Here is an 18,493-nt window from a genome sequence, read left to right as displayed (position 1 = left end):
TTCTTGATCTTTCAATCCCATTGCCTGTTGATGGCAGCTCAAAGGCCTTAACTTACCTTCTCTTCAGTGACTTTCAAGTTTCGTAGTGTGCTGGAAATAAAGAGTACTTACTATGTATTGAGCACTTACTATGTACCCAGCACTGTGCAGATAGCTTTACCTACATTAGCACATCCAACCGCACAAATAATATAGTTAAATGCTTACTATGGGTGAGAGATGCTTATGAGTTCTTTATGTGTTATTATTTATTTCTGTGATAACCCTATGGAGTACTATCTGCCTCATTTTACAAACAAGGAAACAGGTTCAGAGAGATCAGTTAATGTGCCCAAGGTCACACAGCCAGAAAGTGGTAGAACCTGGACACAAATCCAGGCAACATGCACTTTTCACTGCTCTGCTCTCCTACCCTGTGAGACAAGTTGTATTATTATCCCTATTTTATAAATGAGGAAATAGAAAAGCCAGAGTTGCCATATAATTTGCAAGAGGTCATAGTGTTTGTACGTAATGGAGTCAAGATTCAAATTGGGTATTACTGATAACTATAATCCCTGGGCCCCTTACTGCTAGCCATGTGGTACCTAAATAGGAGACTATCTGTGGTCTTTACTAGAACACAGTCCCCCGGTCTCCATCTCCAAAGATGTATGTTTGTAAAAGACCTAGCAGGGTAAGAAACAAACAACGAGTATCCTTTAAGCTCAATGTCTTACATGTGTCCTTCATAAGAGAGGTGTGCACAAGTACGAGGGGAACTCTGTCACTATGAACTTGCACAAGCTTTGTCACCTGTCTGGGTCTCAATTTACTTATCTTTCAGGATGCCGACAAATGGTAATCTGGAAATTGGGAAAGAGCATGGACTCTCAAGTTGACGCCTGGCTCCATGCTTTTAATTATGTGGCCCTTGAAGGCATAATTAAAGTTTTCTGAGCCACAGTCTCCTTATCAGTAAAATGGAAATAATGCCCACCTCATAAAGCTATGAGGCCGAAGTAAAATAAGTAAGGTAAGCTAAGTGTTGAGCACTTAGAAGATTCTCTGTAAATACTAACTGCAGCTCTTCAAGATTCCAGTCTACAGCTTTGATCTGTTAGTTGGGGTTCCATTCTGTGAGTGTAGAGCCCTCCAGTGTTCACTGGGTGGATTACACTTAATAGATCTCATTACCTTCCCTGCAGTTCTGTCTCGGGTGGAGGTGACAGGTAAAAAGGCTGCAGAGCTCGAAGAGCAGAAGAGTAACTCGAGGGTTACTTTGGGCCTTTGTGTGCGATGCTGAGGGCTTTCGGGTTATTTGGGTCTATCCTGAGACTGCTTGAAGCGAATTGAACATACAGAGAGAAAAGCCAGACCTGCAGCCATGTGGGATTGAAACCAACTGATGATGGCAAAATGGGAAGGAAGGAGGCATTAGGTACTTCCTAGTATCTATTTAAACCCATCCTGGAAGTTGAAAGGTTTTTGTTTTGGCGGGGTATTATGAATGATAAGACCAAAGAGAAACAAAGTGAACAATACAATTTGGGGTAAAAAAACTCAGTGGAGGACTGAAAAGGGCAAAAATATAAGGAAGAAAGAAGCAAAAAATACAAAGATAGCCCAACATTGGCCATATTCCAAAGGGCAAGAAATGGGGAAGCCAGGGTCCTGTCTGGAATATTGAGAAAACAGACGCCACAGCCCAGGCCAGGTGATACCGTCCGTCCCAGGGGCTTTTGGAATCTGTCTCGTGGGCTCATTTTGAGTCGTCACAATAACTGGGTGTTGTTATCGTGGGTTGCTAAAATATCCTGCTAAACCTGGGATAGTCCCGCATAATGAACTGTCCCACTTTCATCGTGAAATACTCACTACTCCTGTAACCTAACCTTTAGTTTGTCCACCTATAAAATGGGGCTAATAATTTACCTCACAGATTTTTGTAAAACTGCTTTTCCACAAAAGGCTGTATGCCACAAGCCAAGATAGTTTTTAAATGCTGTTTCTAGGAAGACCAACATATTCTAGGAAGACTGCACAGGGAGAGAACCTTTTGCGCAAAACCTACCCACAGAAAACTCTTCCTCTAGCCCACTCAAATGCTGGGCGAACCACATTGCCCAACAGACCCCGCGGCCCAGGGCGGGCGCTCGCGCCGTGCATTCTGGGATTGGTAGTTCTCGAGCCCTTGTTGTCGGCCACCACCGCCCAATATCAGGAACTCGTCTTCCCAGCTTGCCGCGCGGCAGGGGGGCGGGGATGCTTCTTGGAGACCAGGAAACGGGAAAGATGGCGACTGCTCTGCGACGTTGAGGCCGCGTTGGGCGGTTCAGATTCTGAGTGGTGAGTCCCGGGCGATGGAGGCACTTTCTAACGAGCTAACAGAGAGGGCGAGAGTGGGTCACGGCAGTGGCCCCTGCCTCCGGGACCAGGCGGGAAAGAACGCCTCAGGAAAGGGGCACGAGCCCAGAAAGCTCTGGCCGCCAGGAGCGAAGGGGCGCGGGCCCCGGGAGGCAGTGTTGGCTCCTGGGTGCACAGGCCAGGTACCTGGTACCTGACGTTACAGGCCAGACCTTTGTCCACTGGTACAGCAATCTGTGATACCCCCAAGCTGACCTTGTTCCTTCATGTTTTGAGTAGTCCTTGCTTCAGCCAGATAGGAACTGTGTGTGGCTTTCCTCCCAGAACCAGTCATGCTTTCCCGCCTCTGCGCCTCTTGTGTTATTTCGTTTGCCGGCAATGACTTCCCTTTCCGCACCCTCAATTACACATCTGTAAATTCTACCTGTACTTAAATACTCAAGAGTCACTTCCTCTACAGATCATTCCGGATCCCTTTTACGAATTTAAGGAAACTTCTTTGAATTCCTTTCATACTTGATCCGAGCCTTCCTCTTGCTGTGGGTCTCGTAGCTTTTGTGCAGGGTCTCCCTGAGTTCCTTTTCAGGTTTCCCAGCACCTACCCCGGTGCCTTCCATTTAGTGGGCGTTTCACAAACGTTTCCCTGAAGGAGACAATCTGCCCCTGCCCTACAAGAACCGAGAAACTCACATCTGGAGATTTGCGAGGAAGGCTGCTGAGAAGCAATGGCTAGGGTTGGCCTGTGATAGGTGGAACTTACAATAAAAGTGGTCTGTGTTTCCTGTCTGCTTCTCTCACTTCTCGTTCTCCTGAACTCACTCCACTGAGGCTTCTACCCCCACCCCCCACCCCAGCCCCGTGCCATCGAAACAGCTCCTGTCAAAGTCACTAACAGTCTCTGTTTTTCCAAAATGCAAGTCACGGCTTTTATCTTCTAGCCTTACTCCACTTGACACAATTCACCCTTCCCTCCTTGAAATGTGTTTTGGCTTCTGTGGTTTCCAGGTCATGGAAACCACTTTTTTCACCTCCTTTCTCACTGGCTGTAGCTACTTTCCAGGTTTTCCTCTGCCTCCTCCTGTGCTTGCCCTCTAAATGTTAGTGTTCCAGAGCTCAGGCATGGGTCCTCTTTTATTTTCTTCTTTATTCAGACTGTCTACTTAAGTAATATCGCTTAGTGTCCCATGGCTTTAAAAGCCATCTGTATATTGATGACTCAAATTTTTATCTCCAGGGTCTCCTGAGTTCCAGAATTGCATTTTTAACTGCCTTCCTGCGATCTCCACTTGGTTTTCTTACTGACGTCTTACACTCAATATGGCCAAAAGGAAACTTGACTTCCTCCTAAATCTGTTTTTCCCCCCAGTCTTCCCCAGTCATTAAAGGCACCGTGAACCATTACCATAAATTCAGGAGCTATTTTTGTGTCCTCTCTTTTCCTTTCTCCCTTCATTAGCAAGTACCGTCAGCTCTGCCTCCAAAATATACCCTGAAGCTGTCTACTTTCCATCTCCACTGCCGTTTTCCTAGAACAAGCCACTGTCATCTCTTGCCTAGTGCTGTAATAGCATTCTCGGTGGTTCTGTTTCCACTCTTGCCTCCCTACTATATAGTTTCTTGGAAGTCACCAAAGTAATTCTTTAAAAATGTAAAATTAGATCACATCACTTCCAGTTTAACACTCTTCTAAGGTTCCTGTTGCAGTTGGATTAAAACCCAAGTTCCTTTACCTTGGCATAGAACATATTTCTATGATTTGACTCCTGCCTACCTCCCTGAACTCCCTGACAGTCTGCTACTCAGCCACACAAGTCTGTTTGTTTTTTTTAAAGATTTTATTGGGGAAGGGGAACAGGACTTTATTGGGGAACAGTGTGTACTTCCAGGACTTTTTTCCAAGTCAAGTTGTTGCCCTATCAGTCTTAGCTGTGGAGGGTGCACCTTAGCTCCAGGTCCTGTTGCCGTTGCCAGTTGCAGGGGGCGCAGCTCACCATTCCTTGTGGGACTCGAGGAATTGAACTGGCAGCCTTGTGGTTGAGAGCCCGTGCTCCAGCCAACAACTGAGCCATCTGGGAGGCAGCTCAGCTCAAGGTGCCGTGTTCAATCTTAGTTGCAGGGGGCGTTGCCCACCATCCCTTGCGGGACTCTGAGGCGTTGAACTGACAACCTTGTGGTTGGAGAGCCCACTGGCCCATGTGGGAATCGAACCGGCAGCCTTCGGAGTTAGGAGCACGGAGCTCTAACCGCCTGAGCCACCGGGCCGGCCCCACACAAGTCTGTTTTAAATCAGCAAACGTGCTAAGCTAGTTCCTTCCCTACTGCCTTAATACTTGCTCCTAACCAGTAAGTTCCTTTCCCTGATTCTTGCAGGCTCTCTCTCATTTGAAGCTCAGTGTATATGTCCAAAAAATTCTTTCCTGAGCCCTCTATCTCTTGTTCATATCCCTCCCCATCATATAACCCTGGTTTATATTCTTCATTAGTGCTCGTTACTGTTTGAAATTTTCTTGTCTTTCTGCTTTACTGTTGTCTGCTTTGCTGGAATTTAAATGTTAGAGAGCTGAGACTTTGTTTTGTTTACAGGTATATCTCCAGTACACAGAACAGTTTCTGGTACCTATCACGTGCTGAATGAATATTTGTTGAAAGAATGATGTCCAGGATGCTTTATAGAGAAAATAGCATTCTGTGGTGTTTTGTTAGGGCTATAAATGGAAGAAAAAAGTATAATTTCCATGTGATAATGCATGATGCACTGATAATAGAACATTCGATCGTTTCTCATACAATTGTGAGATAAAATGGGTTTCCATCTTTTGAAAACGCTATTTGTTTATTTCTCTTTACAAATTCTCCCTTCTTAAAGATATATGGCAGGAAGTGACATGGGAAAGGGGGATTGTAAGCTAAAACTTAGGGAACTGATATTCTAGTTGAACTATTTGAGAATAAAATAAGTTCTGAGAAATGTATCCCAAGTGTCAGGAATGGTGGTGGTGGCAGCGGTGATGATGACGATAATAGGCTAGAGGCAGATTCAGACTTGCTGTCGTTTTAGCAAATGACGTTGAAGGAGATTTTGTAGTCTGAAAGACAGTTGACAGGGTGGCATGGTGTTCATTGTTTTCCAGGCAAGAGGTAACAGGACAAATTCTTGCTCAAACCTTTCATGGAACTGGGCAATGATCGAAGCTGTGAAAATCTGAGTAGGGAATATCAGTCAGAATGTCTGTGACCTGTAGTTTTTCCCTCTTTCCTTCCTTGCTTCCTTGTCTCCTCTTTCTCTCCTCCCTCCCCCCTCCCTTTCCCTTTCTTTCTTCCTTCCTTCTTTCTTTCCTCTCCTTTCCCCTTTCCTGCCCGCCCTCCCCTCCCCTTCTCCCTTCCTTTCCCTTCCCTTTCTTTCATTCATAGGAAGTTGCAAAAGTACATGGTGGTTAGTGTACCCTTCACCAAATTTTTCCCATTGCATAATTAGAAGTACATTTCTATTTCTCCATTTAAATGTAGTTTTTATTTGGAGTGCTGATTATAATTACAAATCTTAAAATTAAACTTTATTTTCCCTCTTTTGAGCTTTCTTTATATAGCTCAAGGGAACTTATCTCCCTTAGATGTTTATGTGTTAGCTGATCCTGATGGGCTGACAGACCTAATCGACTCCTAAGGTACACAATACAGGATGTTCCTAGAGAAGGCTAGTACACTATTCATTTATTAAAATTTCTTTCAATGCTCTTGTCTAACTTTTTAATGTGGTATAGTCATTATATACCTTTAGAAATGAATATATACAATAAGGACTCACAGAGAGACAGTATAACATAATGAATAAAAGTGGGCCTCTGGAGCCAGACTGCCTGGAACTCTGCCACTTACCACCTGTGTGTCCTCGGGGAGGTTACTTTATATACCTGAGCTGCAGTTTCCTCATCTGTAAAGTAGGCATACTAACATATCTACCTCATAGGGTTGTTTTGAGATGAAGTACATTATATATAAACAATTTATAGCAGTACCTAGTAGATACGAAGTACTCCTCTTACCCATGACAGATGGCAGGAGAGCTGGCCGACAAGAAGGACCGTGATGCATCACCTTCCAAAGAGGAAAGGAAGCGATCCCGGACTCCTGACAGAGAGAGGGATAGAGATCGGGACCGGAAGGCTTCCCCATCTAAAGACAGGAAGCGGCATCGTTCAAGGGATAGGCGTCGAGGAGGCAGCCGTTCTCGCTCCCGTTCCCGATCCAAGTCTACAGAAAGGTAGAGTAACTTTGTATGTCTGCATGTAAAAAGGGAGAGGACTTGCAGACTTCTTCATTCTTGCTTCCTCTGATGCCTCCAGGATTAGGCCATCAGTGTTTCACACATTTCTCTACCCCTAGTGACCCGTTAGCTCATAGAGGTGAGGAGGGCACTGGTAAGACGAAGGTCCAGATGACCGAGGGAGATACTTCATCCTTTCACATAGTCTGTGATCCGTCATTGCCATTAGCACTTAGTAGTGTAGCTCTGAGCTGTCAGGCCTCTTCAGAATGCTCTCATAACTTCCCCGGGAAACATTCCCCAGTTTATACAATTCTACTTTGGGGAGACAAGAGCATGGGAACTTTTAAGGCTGCAGTGGAGAAGGATACTCTGGAAATATCAAGTGATTTCTTATTTTTTTTTTTTTTTTTTTAGCATAAAATATGGGTGTTTTTATTGGAAATTTACAGATCAAGAAATGTTTTAAGTGACAACAGCAACTTTGTGGATGCTTAAATCCACTTCTTATCACAGTAAAAGAAAAAAAATACATTCTTGACTCTCCAACCTGAAACATCTTTCTTGTGTGTTACACCTAAAGGTTAGCAGTGGCTGATGACCAAAATCATTTATCAAATACAAAACTGGGCAATGGCATCAATTAATTGCTTAAGTTGGTAGGTACATCTTACACAACAGGTTATATAGCAGGATATAACCTTTAGATTCTGAGTAATGGAATGGAGCTTTGACTTAATTTGATTCCAAAACCTCTGCAATGTTTTAACTAATGAATTTTTAAATAGGCATGAATGACTTTTTAAATGGGCATCAACATTTTAATGCTGAGTAAATATGTGCTCAGTTACCCACCCCCCCACACACACATTTTTGTCGAACAGGTATTAACCAAATTTCAATCATTACAAGACAAAAATTTAATGAAAACTGGTCAGTGGGTATATAATAATCCACAGGACTAAATAGTTACATGGGGATTGTATTAGAAATTTAAAATAGCTACTGAATTAAGTGTTACATATTATCATCATCTGATTCGTCTTCTTCCTTCAAAGATTCCTTAGCATATTTCTCTGCTTCTTCCCTTATATCTTTGGGAACAATTTCATGTCTTCCTTTAGTTATTTCACCAACCCAGCTGAGCTCTAGTTCAAAAGCTTTATCCTTAACTTCATCGTGTACTATGTAAATTATTTTTGCAACTTCTTTAACAACATCACGACAGGTCATTTCTTTCATCTGAAGTTTTTCTATTTCTGTTTTTGCAGCTTGCTTGGCTTTGCCAATAGCACAGCCCCAATAACCATATGAAACACCTGATGGGTCAATCATGTAGAGTTGTGCACCGTCATTCACACTGTAAGACCCTAACATGAAACTGCAGCCAAAAGGTCTAACAGCACTGTAGAGTGTATATGCATGTACATACATGGCCACTCTGTCTGCCAGATGTTTTAGTGGAATGTTATAGCCAAAGTTAGATCTAAAGTTGGAAGCTTCTTCTCTTGCAATGTCTGCTAAAGAACGAGCATCTGCCAACAAACCTGCTACCGCCATTCCAACATGTCGATCAACATTAAAAAGTCGTTTGTTGGAACCTTCTTCATAAAGTTTAGAAAGGACTAATTTTTCTACCCCAAAGACAACGCCATCTTTACATCTGATTCCAATAGCTGTACTACTATTTTCCACAGCCTTCATAGCATATTCAACTTGAAAAACTCTTCCATCAGGAGAGAATGTAGAGGCTGACAGGTCATACCCGGTGCCGATTGAACTCATCCTGCTAAAACCAGCGGAACGCGTAGGGTTTCCAGGCCTAATGCCTATCAAGTGATTTCTTAAATTTGCTTTTCTTCAGAGAACGGCGGCACAAAGAACGAGAACGAGATAAGGAGCGGGATCGGAATAAGAAAGACCGAGATCGGGATAAGGATGGACACAGAAGGGACAAAGACCGGAAACGATCCAGGTACGTGAGGCAGTGGGAGGGAGCTTTAGGGGAATGCCCCTGCATCTCTTCTATTCTGTGTCTGAGCTCGCTCAGCTTCATGGGAAAGTCTGTTTTTCTTAGTGGATCATATTGGTACTTACTGCAGAGCGGTTTGTTTTTTTGGAAGGCATGTTTCTTTAGAAAGTATAACTAGTTAGTGAAGTCACAACCCTTTGAGGATCAACTTGTTCTTAGAAATTAGTTTGAAAAGGTTACCAGCCTACAAAACATTCCTTTAGCTTTATCGGACCATTCAGTTTTCTACCCAGAATATACAACATATACAGAGGGTGCCAAAAAAAATGTATACACATTTTAAGAAAGGAAAGAACTGTATTAAAATTATGCTGATGGTAACCACTTTGAGCACCTCTTGTAATTGCAGAAGTCAGACTTGACTTGTTTTCATCTTTCGTTATTGGTGTATATTGAGTGTTACAATTTTAATATAGGTTTTTTCTTTTTTAAACTGTGTATACATCTTTTTGGCACCCCCGGTGTTGGGATAATTGAGTACCCCAGTATCTTTATCTCTTTCTTCAGGAAACTTTCTGTGCAAAGTTTTCATTTGGCTCTGAGTGAGTGGTTAGAATTCAGGGGAAAGTACAGAATTCTCATAACACAGTCGAGTTGTTTGAGATGTCTTGTAGATTAAGCTTATAGGTGTAGGGAAAGGATTAAGCTTATAGGTGTAGGGAAAGGATTAAGTTTATAGGTATAGGGAAAGGATTGCTGTGACTGGTAGGAAGGAAAAATGCGGATGGGACATATATAGCAGTATCTAGAAACGGTGTATGTGGGTGTCCGTGTAGGCTAAATTTATTTTGTATTATAAAACAGAACTTTTTCCTTCAACATGCAACTGCTGCTATTTGGAGGAAATATTTTTGATGTCAGTAGTGAAGTCCAACTTTGCAGAAGAAATGAGTCTCAGAAAAGGAGATTCGGGTAGATTGGGGCCGAGACAGGGCCATCATTAGGTTTTAGAATAGGCAGAGTGACCAGGCCTGCCAAGGGAGCGTCCAGACAGATAGATGACCATGGGCCAGGCTTGCTGAGTTATGGAGAAACTTCTATCCTCTTTTTGGGGTTCTTCCTGAATGTCATCCAGGGGCTGGGGTAAGGCAGCAATATGGACCTTTCCTGTTCCTTTTCCTTAAAGTTTATCTCCTGGCCGAGGAAAAGATTTTAAATCTCGCAAAGACAGAGACTCGAAGAGGGATGAAGAGGATGAGCATGGTGATAAGAAGCCTAAGGTAAAGGAGAGGAAGGGTTTTCCCATCTTCGTCTTCAATTCCAGCCGACTTTGTGATCTTCAAAGGGAGAGAACCTTTACGGACTGAAAAATCCTGTGTTTTATCTTCAGGCCCAGCCATTATCCCTGGAGGAACTTCTGGCCAAGAAAAAGGCTGAGGAAGAAGCTGAGGCTAAGGCAAGAGTCTGAAGGTCTATATTAGTTGGCTGGGGCCACCATAACGAAACACCACAGATGGGGCGACTTAAACCACAGAAATTTATTTTCTCACCATTCTGGAGGCTGGAAAGTCCGAGATCAAGGTGTCAGTAGGGTTGTTCCTTCTGAGGCCTTTCTCCTTGGTTTGTAGATGGATGACTTCTCCGTCTTCATGTGGTCTTCCCTTTGTGATTGCATATTCCTGGTATATCTTGTATGTCCTAATTTTCTCTTCTTATATGGATACTGGTCAGACTGGATTAGGGTAGGAGCCTCATTTTACTTTAAACATCTCTTTAAAGGCCCTATCTCCAAATATAGTCACATTCTGAGGTACTGGGGTTTAGGGCTTCAGCATAATGCATTGTGAGGAGGCACAAGTCAGCCCATAACAGGATCCTAGGCCTGTTTGTATTTACCCTAACAGGTTTAATACCTGAGAAAATATTTTTGGGTTCCTTGCCATCTCCCATCAGTGATGTGATTATACTTTGCTCCCAGATCCTTTGTTTACAATTCCAATCTATTTTGTAGCCCAAGTTCCTCTCCAAAGCAGAACGAGAGGCTGAAGCCCTAAAGCGACGGCAGCAGGAGGTGGAAGAGCGGCAGAAGATGCTTGAAGAAGAAAGGAAGAAAAGGAAACAGTTTCAAGACTTGGGCAGGAAAATGTTGGGTTCGTTTTCTGACTCCATGTAGCCCCTAGATGGGATAGGAAAGGGTCGGATGTGATGATAATGTCATTTAGGAGAGGTAGAAACCTGTTTGCTCTGGAGTTTGGAAGAGGAAAGGATGGGGGATGTTTATGAGAAAAGTTTCTGTTAGGTCTCCATTTTCCTTGTATCATAAATCTCTCACCTTTTTTCTCATTTGGTGCCCATTGCTTGGCTCCCCCCATGCCCTCACTGAGCTCTTCTGCAGCTTTGCTTTCTTTGGTCTGCAGAAGATCCTCAGGAACGGGAACGTCGGGAACGCAGGGAAAGGATGGAGCGGGAGACCAATGGAAATGAGGACGAGGAAGGGCGGCAGAAGATTCGGGAGGAGAAAGATAAGAGCAAGGAGCTGCATGCCATTAAGGTGCAGGCTTGGGCTTCATCCCCCCCACACACACACACAAATGAAGTGTAGTTCTTTGGCCATTCTGATCGCTGCATGCAAGATTTGGGCCTTGAGCTTGATGGACTCTGTTCTGTCACTGGGCAGGAGCGTTACCTGGGTGGCATTAAGAAGCGGCGCCGAACGAGGCACCTCAATGATCGCAAATTTGTCTTTGAGTGGGATGCTTCCGAGGACACGTCTATAGACTACAACCCACTGTGAGTAGCTTTCGGCCTGAACGAGGCCTTTTTTTTTTTTTTTCAATTTCAGTTGACATTCAATATTGTATTCATTTCAGGTGTACAGCATAGTGGGTAGACATTTATATAACTTACAAAGTGATCCCCCTGATAAGTGTAGTACCTGCCACCACACCTAGTTATTACAATATTATTGATTATATCTCCTGTGCTGTACTTTACATCCTGTGACTGTTTTGTAACTGCCAATTTGTATTTCATCCAGCCCCGTAACCGCTCTCCCACCTGGCGATCATCAGTTTGTTCTCTGTATCTGTGAGTCTGTTTCTGTTACGTTTGTTCATTTATTTTGTTTTTTAGATTCCACGTGTAAGTGAAATTGTACGGTATTTGTCTGTCTTTGTCTGACTTATGTCACTTAGCATAGGTACCCTCTAGGGCCATTCATGTGGTTGCAAATGGTAAGATTTCATTCTTTTTTTATGGCCCAGTAATATTCTATCAAATATCTATACCACATCTGTTTTATCCAGTCATCTATCAGTAGGCAATTAGGCTGCTTCCATATCCTGGCTATTGTAAATAATGCTGCAGTGAACATAGGGGCGCATATATCTTCTTGAATTGGTGTTCTGGATGTTTTTGGGTAAATACCCAGAAGTGGGATTTCTGGGTCATATTTTTACTTTTTTGAGGAAACTCCTATGGTTTTCCATGTGGCTGCACTCATTTGTAATCCTACCAGTAATACATGTGGGTTCCCTTTCTCCACATCCTTGCCAACACTTGTTTGTGCAGGTATGAAGTGATACCTCATTGTGGTTTTAATTTGCATTTCTCTCATGATTAGTGACATGGATAGTCATATGTCTATTGGCCATTTGTATGTCCTCTTTGGGGAAACGTCTATTCAGGTCTTCTGCCCATTTTTTTACTTGCTTGTCTTTTTGGTATTAAGTGGCATGAGTTCTTTATATTTTTTGTTTATTAACTCCTTATAGGATATATCATTGGTGAATCTCTTTAGAAAACCCAGAAACAGACTCACAGACACAGATCTCAGTAGGTTTTCTAAACTAGGTCTTTTAAACCAGGCAGTTCGTAGAGAGAACTAGGAACTACAGAGATAGATAAGTTGGATGGGGAAATTGGTAAACTAGTAGTAGTCGCCAGCCAGCCATCTGGGTGAAGAAAGACCCTGGCTGGGGAGGGGAACTGGTACTTATTGGTAGCCTGCCCTCCCCTTCTGCTGCTTTAACAGCTCCTCTTTTTTCTTCCTCTCTCAATCCCAGGTACAAAGAACGGCACCAGGTGCAGTTGTTGGGCCGAGGCTTCATTGCAGGCATTGACCTCAAGCAGCAGAAACGAGAGCAGTCACGTTTCTATGGAGACCTAATGGAGAAGAGGCGGACACTGGAAGAAAAGGAACAGGAGGAGTGAGTGGTCAGGGCTAGGGTGGTTGGGCCGAGCCCCGAATCCACAGAAAAGAGATGGGGGTTACTGATCCCACTTTTTGCTTATGACTCGGCTCCAGGGCAAGACTCCGCAAACTCCGTAAGAAGGAAGCCAAGCAGCGCTGGGATGATCGGCACTGGTCCCAGAAGAAGTTGGATGAGATGACGGACAGGGACTGGCGGATCTTCCGGGAGGACTACAGCATCACCACGAAAGGTGGCAAGATCCCCAATCCCATCCGGTCCTGGAAAGACTCTTCTCTACCCCCACACATCTTGGAGGTCATCGATAAGTGTGGCTACAAGGTAAGAAGGGGCAGAGCGGTCCGGAAGTCCTGACATGTTCCTGTATTCTAGTGCATATAGACTTTGTTCCTTGGCTATTTGGTGCCTTCTCTGCTAGTGGGCACCAAGGTGACATTGTCTATAACTTTCTGGTGGAAGTATTGGCTTTCGGTGATTGTGTTTCTTTTCTGGTCCCTATTCCTGTGAACTGTACTTGATGTCCTTCCATATGTGCTAGCATATGTGCCCATTCTTTCAACAGTAGCCCAGGTAATATAATTGTGCCTGTGCCCATTACTCTGTCTGGGTCACTGCAGGAACCAACACCTATCCAGCGACAGGCGATTCCCATTGGGCTACAGAACCGTGACATCATTGGTGTGGCTGAGACTGGCAGTGGCAAGACAGCAGCCTTCCTCATTCCATTGCTCGTCTGGATCACCACTCTTCCCAAAATTGACAGGTGGGGTCAGCTGACACCAGTAGGAGTGCATGTGACTGGGTAGGAATGGTGAAAGTGACAAATGGGTGTTTTGTTTTCTTCTAAGTCTATAATCAGAAGCCCCTTCTTTAGTTTGGGTCGGACATTAGAGAATAACTGGATCGTGATATCAAAGAAGTGTCTGATTTTATTGCTAGCAAGGACCACTCCCTGGAGAACTTGGCTATCCTGGAGTCTGGTTTTTTAGGGAGATCATTGCATCCTCTTCCCACCACCTTCCGTATTCCCGTAACTTCCCTTAAGTGTGTCTTTGTCTTGTTCCTGTTTGTGGTTGGATGGGAACCAAAGCTCATGAAACTGTGGGATGCCCCGTTTACCACAGGATCGAAGAGTCAGACCAGGGCCCTTATGCCATCATCCTGGCCCCCACCCGTGAGCTGGCTCAGCAGATCGAGGAAGAGACCATCAAGTTTGGGAAGCCACTAGGCATCCGCACTGTGGCTGTCATTGGCGGCATCTCCAGAGAAGACCAGGGCTTTAGGCTGCGCATGGGTTGTGAGGTTTGTTCACCTGGCCAGCAGCCAGCCTGCCATTTGGGCTGTGCGGTTTTGGGGCTCTCGTTCTAGTTTCTGCCATAGATGATAAGTCCAATGAAGGAAAGAGCTGGTTTCTATAGACGTGTATTATTATTGAGAGCTTACGCACCAGGGATTGGACTGTACACAGCATTAGTTCTCACAGCCATATCAGAGTAGGTAGGGGTATCTCCATTTTACAGGGGAAGCTGAGGCTCAAGTTAGTAACTTGTCCAGAGTCACACACAGCTGCCAGTGCACAAAGCTGAGATTCATCTCCGAAGCCCGTGCTCTTTTTTTTTTTTTTTTAAAGATTTTATTGGGGAAGGGGAACAAGACTTATTGGGGAACAGTGTGTACTTCCAGGCCTTTTTTTCCAAGTGAAGTTGTTGTCCTTTCAGTCTTAGTTGTGCGCAGCTCAGCTCCTTATCCAGTTACCATTGCTAGTTGCAGGGGGCACTGCTCACCATCCCTTGTGGGACTTGAGGGGTTGAACTGGCAATCTTGTGGTTGAGAGGCCCCTGGCCCATGTGGGAATCGAACCGGCAGCCTTCTGAGTTAGGAGCACGGAGCTCCAACATCCTGAGCCACCGGGCCGGCCCCGAAGCCCATGCTCTTAATCGCTGCCAGACCAAGTCATTGACTTTGTGTGTTGCCTTCTTCTCAGGATAGGAGAGGAAAGCTTTTTTTATAAGAAATCTGCTGTAGGAATTGAGTTTTCTACAGACTTCTTATCGTAATCCCTTTATATAATTTCCACAGTATCCTTTAGTCTCTCTTCCATCTAAGCAAGTTCCTTCTGATTTTGCCCCCTCTGTCTATCCTCTGGATCTTATTCAGAGACCTGATTCCTTCCTGAAAAAACTCCAAGATAGCAGTAAGTGATTTTATGCCAGTTCTCAAGAAACTTCAGTGCCAAACATAACTGGAGGTTAGGGTCCAAGTTCCTAAGACTGGGGGTCTGTTGTCCAAGTGGGTAGATAGTTCACAGGAAGGAGAAGAAAAGGGTACCTGCTGGGGCTGCATATGATTCCCCTGTACCCCCTAGATTGTGATCGCTACCCCAGGACGTCTGATTGATGTGCTGGAGAACCGCTACTTGGTGCTGAGCCGTTGTACCTATGTGGTTCTGGATGAGGCAGACAGGATGATTGACATGGGCTTTGAGCCAGACGTCCAGAAGATCCTGGAACACATGCCTGTCAGCAACCAGAAGCCGGACACGGATGAGGCTGAGGACCCCGAGAAGATGTTGGCCAATTTTGAGTCAGGAAAACATAAATACCGCCAAGTAAGTCTGCTTCCCTGGGCTGGGAAAAGGGTGGCAAGTTGCCAAACCTACTCTAGAGCCCTTCTTGCCTTAGGTGGGCCCAGAGAACGTGTTTCCAAAATGTACAGTCCTCTGACAGTTGTAGCAGTGTAGCCATTTAGCTGCACCCTGGAAAAATGATTCCACTGTAGGTGCTAGCAAATGCTCTCAGCCCTTCCTGTCCTAAGATGTTAATTAAGTACAGGTACTGAAGAAAGAAGTGAGAAAGCAAAAGACACTATTTCCGAAGGTGGTGGCTATCAGAGCATACACCGTGGCTCATTTTAGATTCTTCAGCCTGGGCTGAGCTGCCTGTGGTAGGACATGTGATTGTGTCTGCCTGGGCCCGAGGCTGAGCCTCTTGCTTTCGTAGACAGTCATGTTCACGGCCACCATGCCGCCAGCGGTGGAGCGTCTGGCCCGGAGCTATCTTCGGCGACCTGCTGTGGTGTACATTGGCTCTGCAGGCAAGCCCCACGAACGTGTGGAACAGAAGGTCTTCCTCATGTCAGAATCAGAAAAGAGGTACGGGGGCAGCTGAACCAGAGGAAATGGGATGGAGAAAGGACTTTTTTCAGTGCGGGTGGTGGCTGGACGGAGGACGATTGTTCTGCCATGCTGAAGAGCTTCTGTTTTCTTACTCAGCATGCCACGGGCATTGAAGAGCCTGGAATTGGTGTCGTAGATCAGGGGTGAGCGTTTCACTTGGATTGGAGGCTAGTAGGCATCTCATTTTTCTCTTCCTCTTCTCCCCAGGAAAAAGCTGCTGGCGATCTTGGAGCAAGGCTTTGATCCACCCATCATCATTTTTGTCAACCAGAAGAAGGGCTGTGATGTTTTGGCCAAATCCCTGGAGAAGATGGGGGTGTGTCTGGCAGGGGAGGGCAAAGTCTGGTTTCTTTGGTGCTGCTTTCAGAACCTCTCCGGGACTCAATAAGTCAGGGCCAGAAGGAAAAGGGAGCTTTGATAGGGATAAGGCGGTCTGGGGCAATTGCTCTGGCTCTTGTCCATCCCAGCAGTGCCATCTAGAGTTCCCTTCGGTCTTCCTCTAAGTGGGCCGGGGCCAGTGGGAGGTTTTGAGACATGTATCCTGGCAGGATCTGAGGATGTGGACTAGAATGGGTCAGAGTTGGTTGTGTTTATGTTTGGGAGAAGGGACGGGGTCATCAGGAGGGAGATCAGTGTTTTTTCCACCTCATACTGCTGTTTGAGGGGAAGGGTGTGTCCTCTCCACTCTGTGCTTAAACTGCCTTCAACTTCTTGGTGCCTGCTTTCCACCCTCATCTCCCACCCACACTCTCTCTTTGATTACTCATCTGTCTGGCTCTACATCTCACCCGATATGACCTTTGACCTTGCCCTGGCTCTCCCTGCCACGGCACACCTGGTCTCTCCCATCCTTTCTTCAGTTCACTTGTTCTCTCCTAACTTGTAATGGCACTCTTTTTTTACTCTTGTTTCCTGCCCCATCCCCTCCTCCTGTGCTGCTCTCTGCAACCCTCCCCATCTGTCCCACTCTCTTATTGTCTGTGTCTTTCCATGTTCCCATTGCTTTTTCTTTACCTCACCGTTCTCCCAACAGTACAATGCTTGTACGCTACATGGTGGAAAAGGCCAGGAGCAGCGAGAGTTTGCACTGTCCAACCTCAAGGCTGGGGCCAAGGATATTTTGGTGGCTACAGATGTGGCAGGTCGTGGTATTGACATCCAAGATGTGTCTATGGTGGTCAACTATGATATGGCCAAAAATATTGAAGGTAAGTGCAGGGAAAGCAGCTTCTGTCTGGGTAAAGGGAGATCCTTGTCTCTTTCCACTTGAAGTGGGGTGCCGCTCTGAGGAGGCTGCTGCCACCATCTCTCATAGCTCCGAGTCTAGGATTGCTGGTCCCAGGGAGAAGAGCTACCCTCTATCTCGTGCGTGTGTTCTCACAGCACCTGGGACAGCATTCTGTTTTGGGGGAAGAGCGGAGCTGGGCCCCTGTCTTAGTGCGGTAGGATGACCCCACAGTAGTGGTCTTGGGGCACTGAAGGGGTAGGGTAGGCAGCACAAACTGTTTACTGCCTGTGGAGGTGCGGGGAGGATGATGCATTGAAAAGCAAAAGCTTCAGACACTGCTCTCCAGGGCATGTGGCCTGGCGTCCTGAGTGACATTACCCCTCCCCCCAATCCCTCCCCAGATTACATCCACCGAATTGGCCGTACGGGTCGAGCAGGCAAGAGTGGTGTGGCCATCACCTTCCTCACCAAAGAGGACTCTGCTGTGTTCTATGAGCTGAAGCAGGCCATCCTGGAGAGCCCGGTGTCCTCCTGCCCCCCCGAGCTAGCCAACCACCCAGATGCCCAGCACAAGCCCGGTACCATCCTCACCAAGAAGCGCAGAGAAGAGACCATCTTTGCCTGACACAGCACTCTTCCACGCATTTAAAGGCAGGCTCTGAAGCCTGTTCTTCAGGACTCTTCCATCTCTCTTTCCAGCTCCTCACTCTATGGGGCCTTAGGAAACAATCACACGCCCTGACCTAGACCCTCAGGTTTGAAGGCCTGGAGGGGGGCTCCAAAAGGAGAGGCAGCTGCTGCCCGACGCAGGGAGAACCGATTACCACAGATTTTGGCCCAGCTGTGCCCCTCTGGTGGGCTCTGGAATTGCACTGGGCCATCAGCTCTTGCCAGTTCAGGGGGTAGCCAGTTGGCGTTGCCTTCCAGGCTGAACAGAAACCCAGCTGCGGGGAGGGGCTTCTTAGGCCGAGACTTAACTGCGTGCTGCAGCACATCACAGCCCTGGGTGACCCAGGGGATCTGGCGCTGTGAGGACTGTGGACCTTGGACTCTTAATGTCATTTTGATAGCGTTTGCCCTTTTGGATTATAAAACAAGTGAAAGCCTGGTTTAGAGCCGTGAACGGCCCCTGTACCAAGGGGTGCGGTGCACTCAAGGCATCCCTCATCCGGGGAATTTTTTTAGTTGATGTGGGACAGGGTGAGCTGGCTGTGTCCATCTTGAAGTCCCTGAGTGAAATTTCTATTCTCTGAAAAGATGAGTTTGTATGTTCTAAGAATAAACACATGAACATGAA

At 45.8% G+C, this 18,493-nt stretch overlaps 2 protein-coding genes across 2 annotated transcripts; one reads left to right on the top strand and one right to left on the bottom strand.

Annotated features, from left to right (window-relative positions):
* The first annotated feature begins 2,200 nt into the window (after positions 1 to 2,200).
* DDX23 (DEAD-box helicase 23) lies at positions 2,201 to 18,493 on the top strand. Its single transcript, XM_081060904.1, has 17 exons — positions 2,201 to 2,328; positions 6,399 to 6,607; positions 8,475 to 8,585; positions 9,769 to 9,862; positions 9,973 to 10,038; positions 10,594 to 10,732; positions 11,000 to 11,133; positions 11,260 to 11,372; positions 12,647 to 12,790; positions 12,889 to 13,114; positions 13,411 to 13,556; positions 13,918 to 14,095; positions 15,159 to 15,401; positions 15,793 to 15,944; positions 16,176 to 16,284; positions 17,002 to 17,176; positions 17,598 to 18,493. The coding sequence occupies exons 2-17, from the start codon at positions 6,399 to 6,401 to the stop codon at positions 17,819 to 17,821; spliced, it is 2,463 nt and encodes an 820-aa protein (XP_080917030.1). The 5' UTR covers positions 2,201 to 2,328; the 3' UTR covers positions 17,822 to 18,493.
* On the bottom strand, positions 7,032 to 8,433 carry LOC308502738 (proteasome subunit alpha type-3). Its single transcript, XM_081060914.1, has one exon. It carries the CDS (start codon positions 8,393 to 8,395, stop codon positions 7,628 to 7,630), a length of 768 nt encoding a protein of 255 aa, XP_080917040.1. The 5' UTR covers positions 8,396 to 8,433; the 3' UTR covers positions 7,032 to 7,627.

The sequence above is a fragment of the Rhinolophus hipposideros genome, assembly GCF_964194185.1.
Source record: "Rhinolophus hipposideros genome assembly, chromosome: 9".
Lineage (NCBI taxonomy): Eukaryota > Metazoa > Chordata > Mammalia > Chiroptera > Rhinolophidae > Rhinolophus > Rhinolophus hipposideros.
This window is presented reverse-complemented; position numbering and strand designations above follow the sequence as displayed.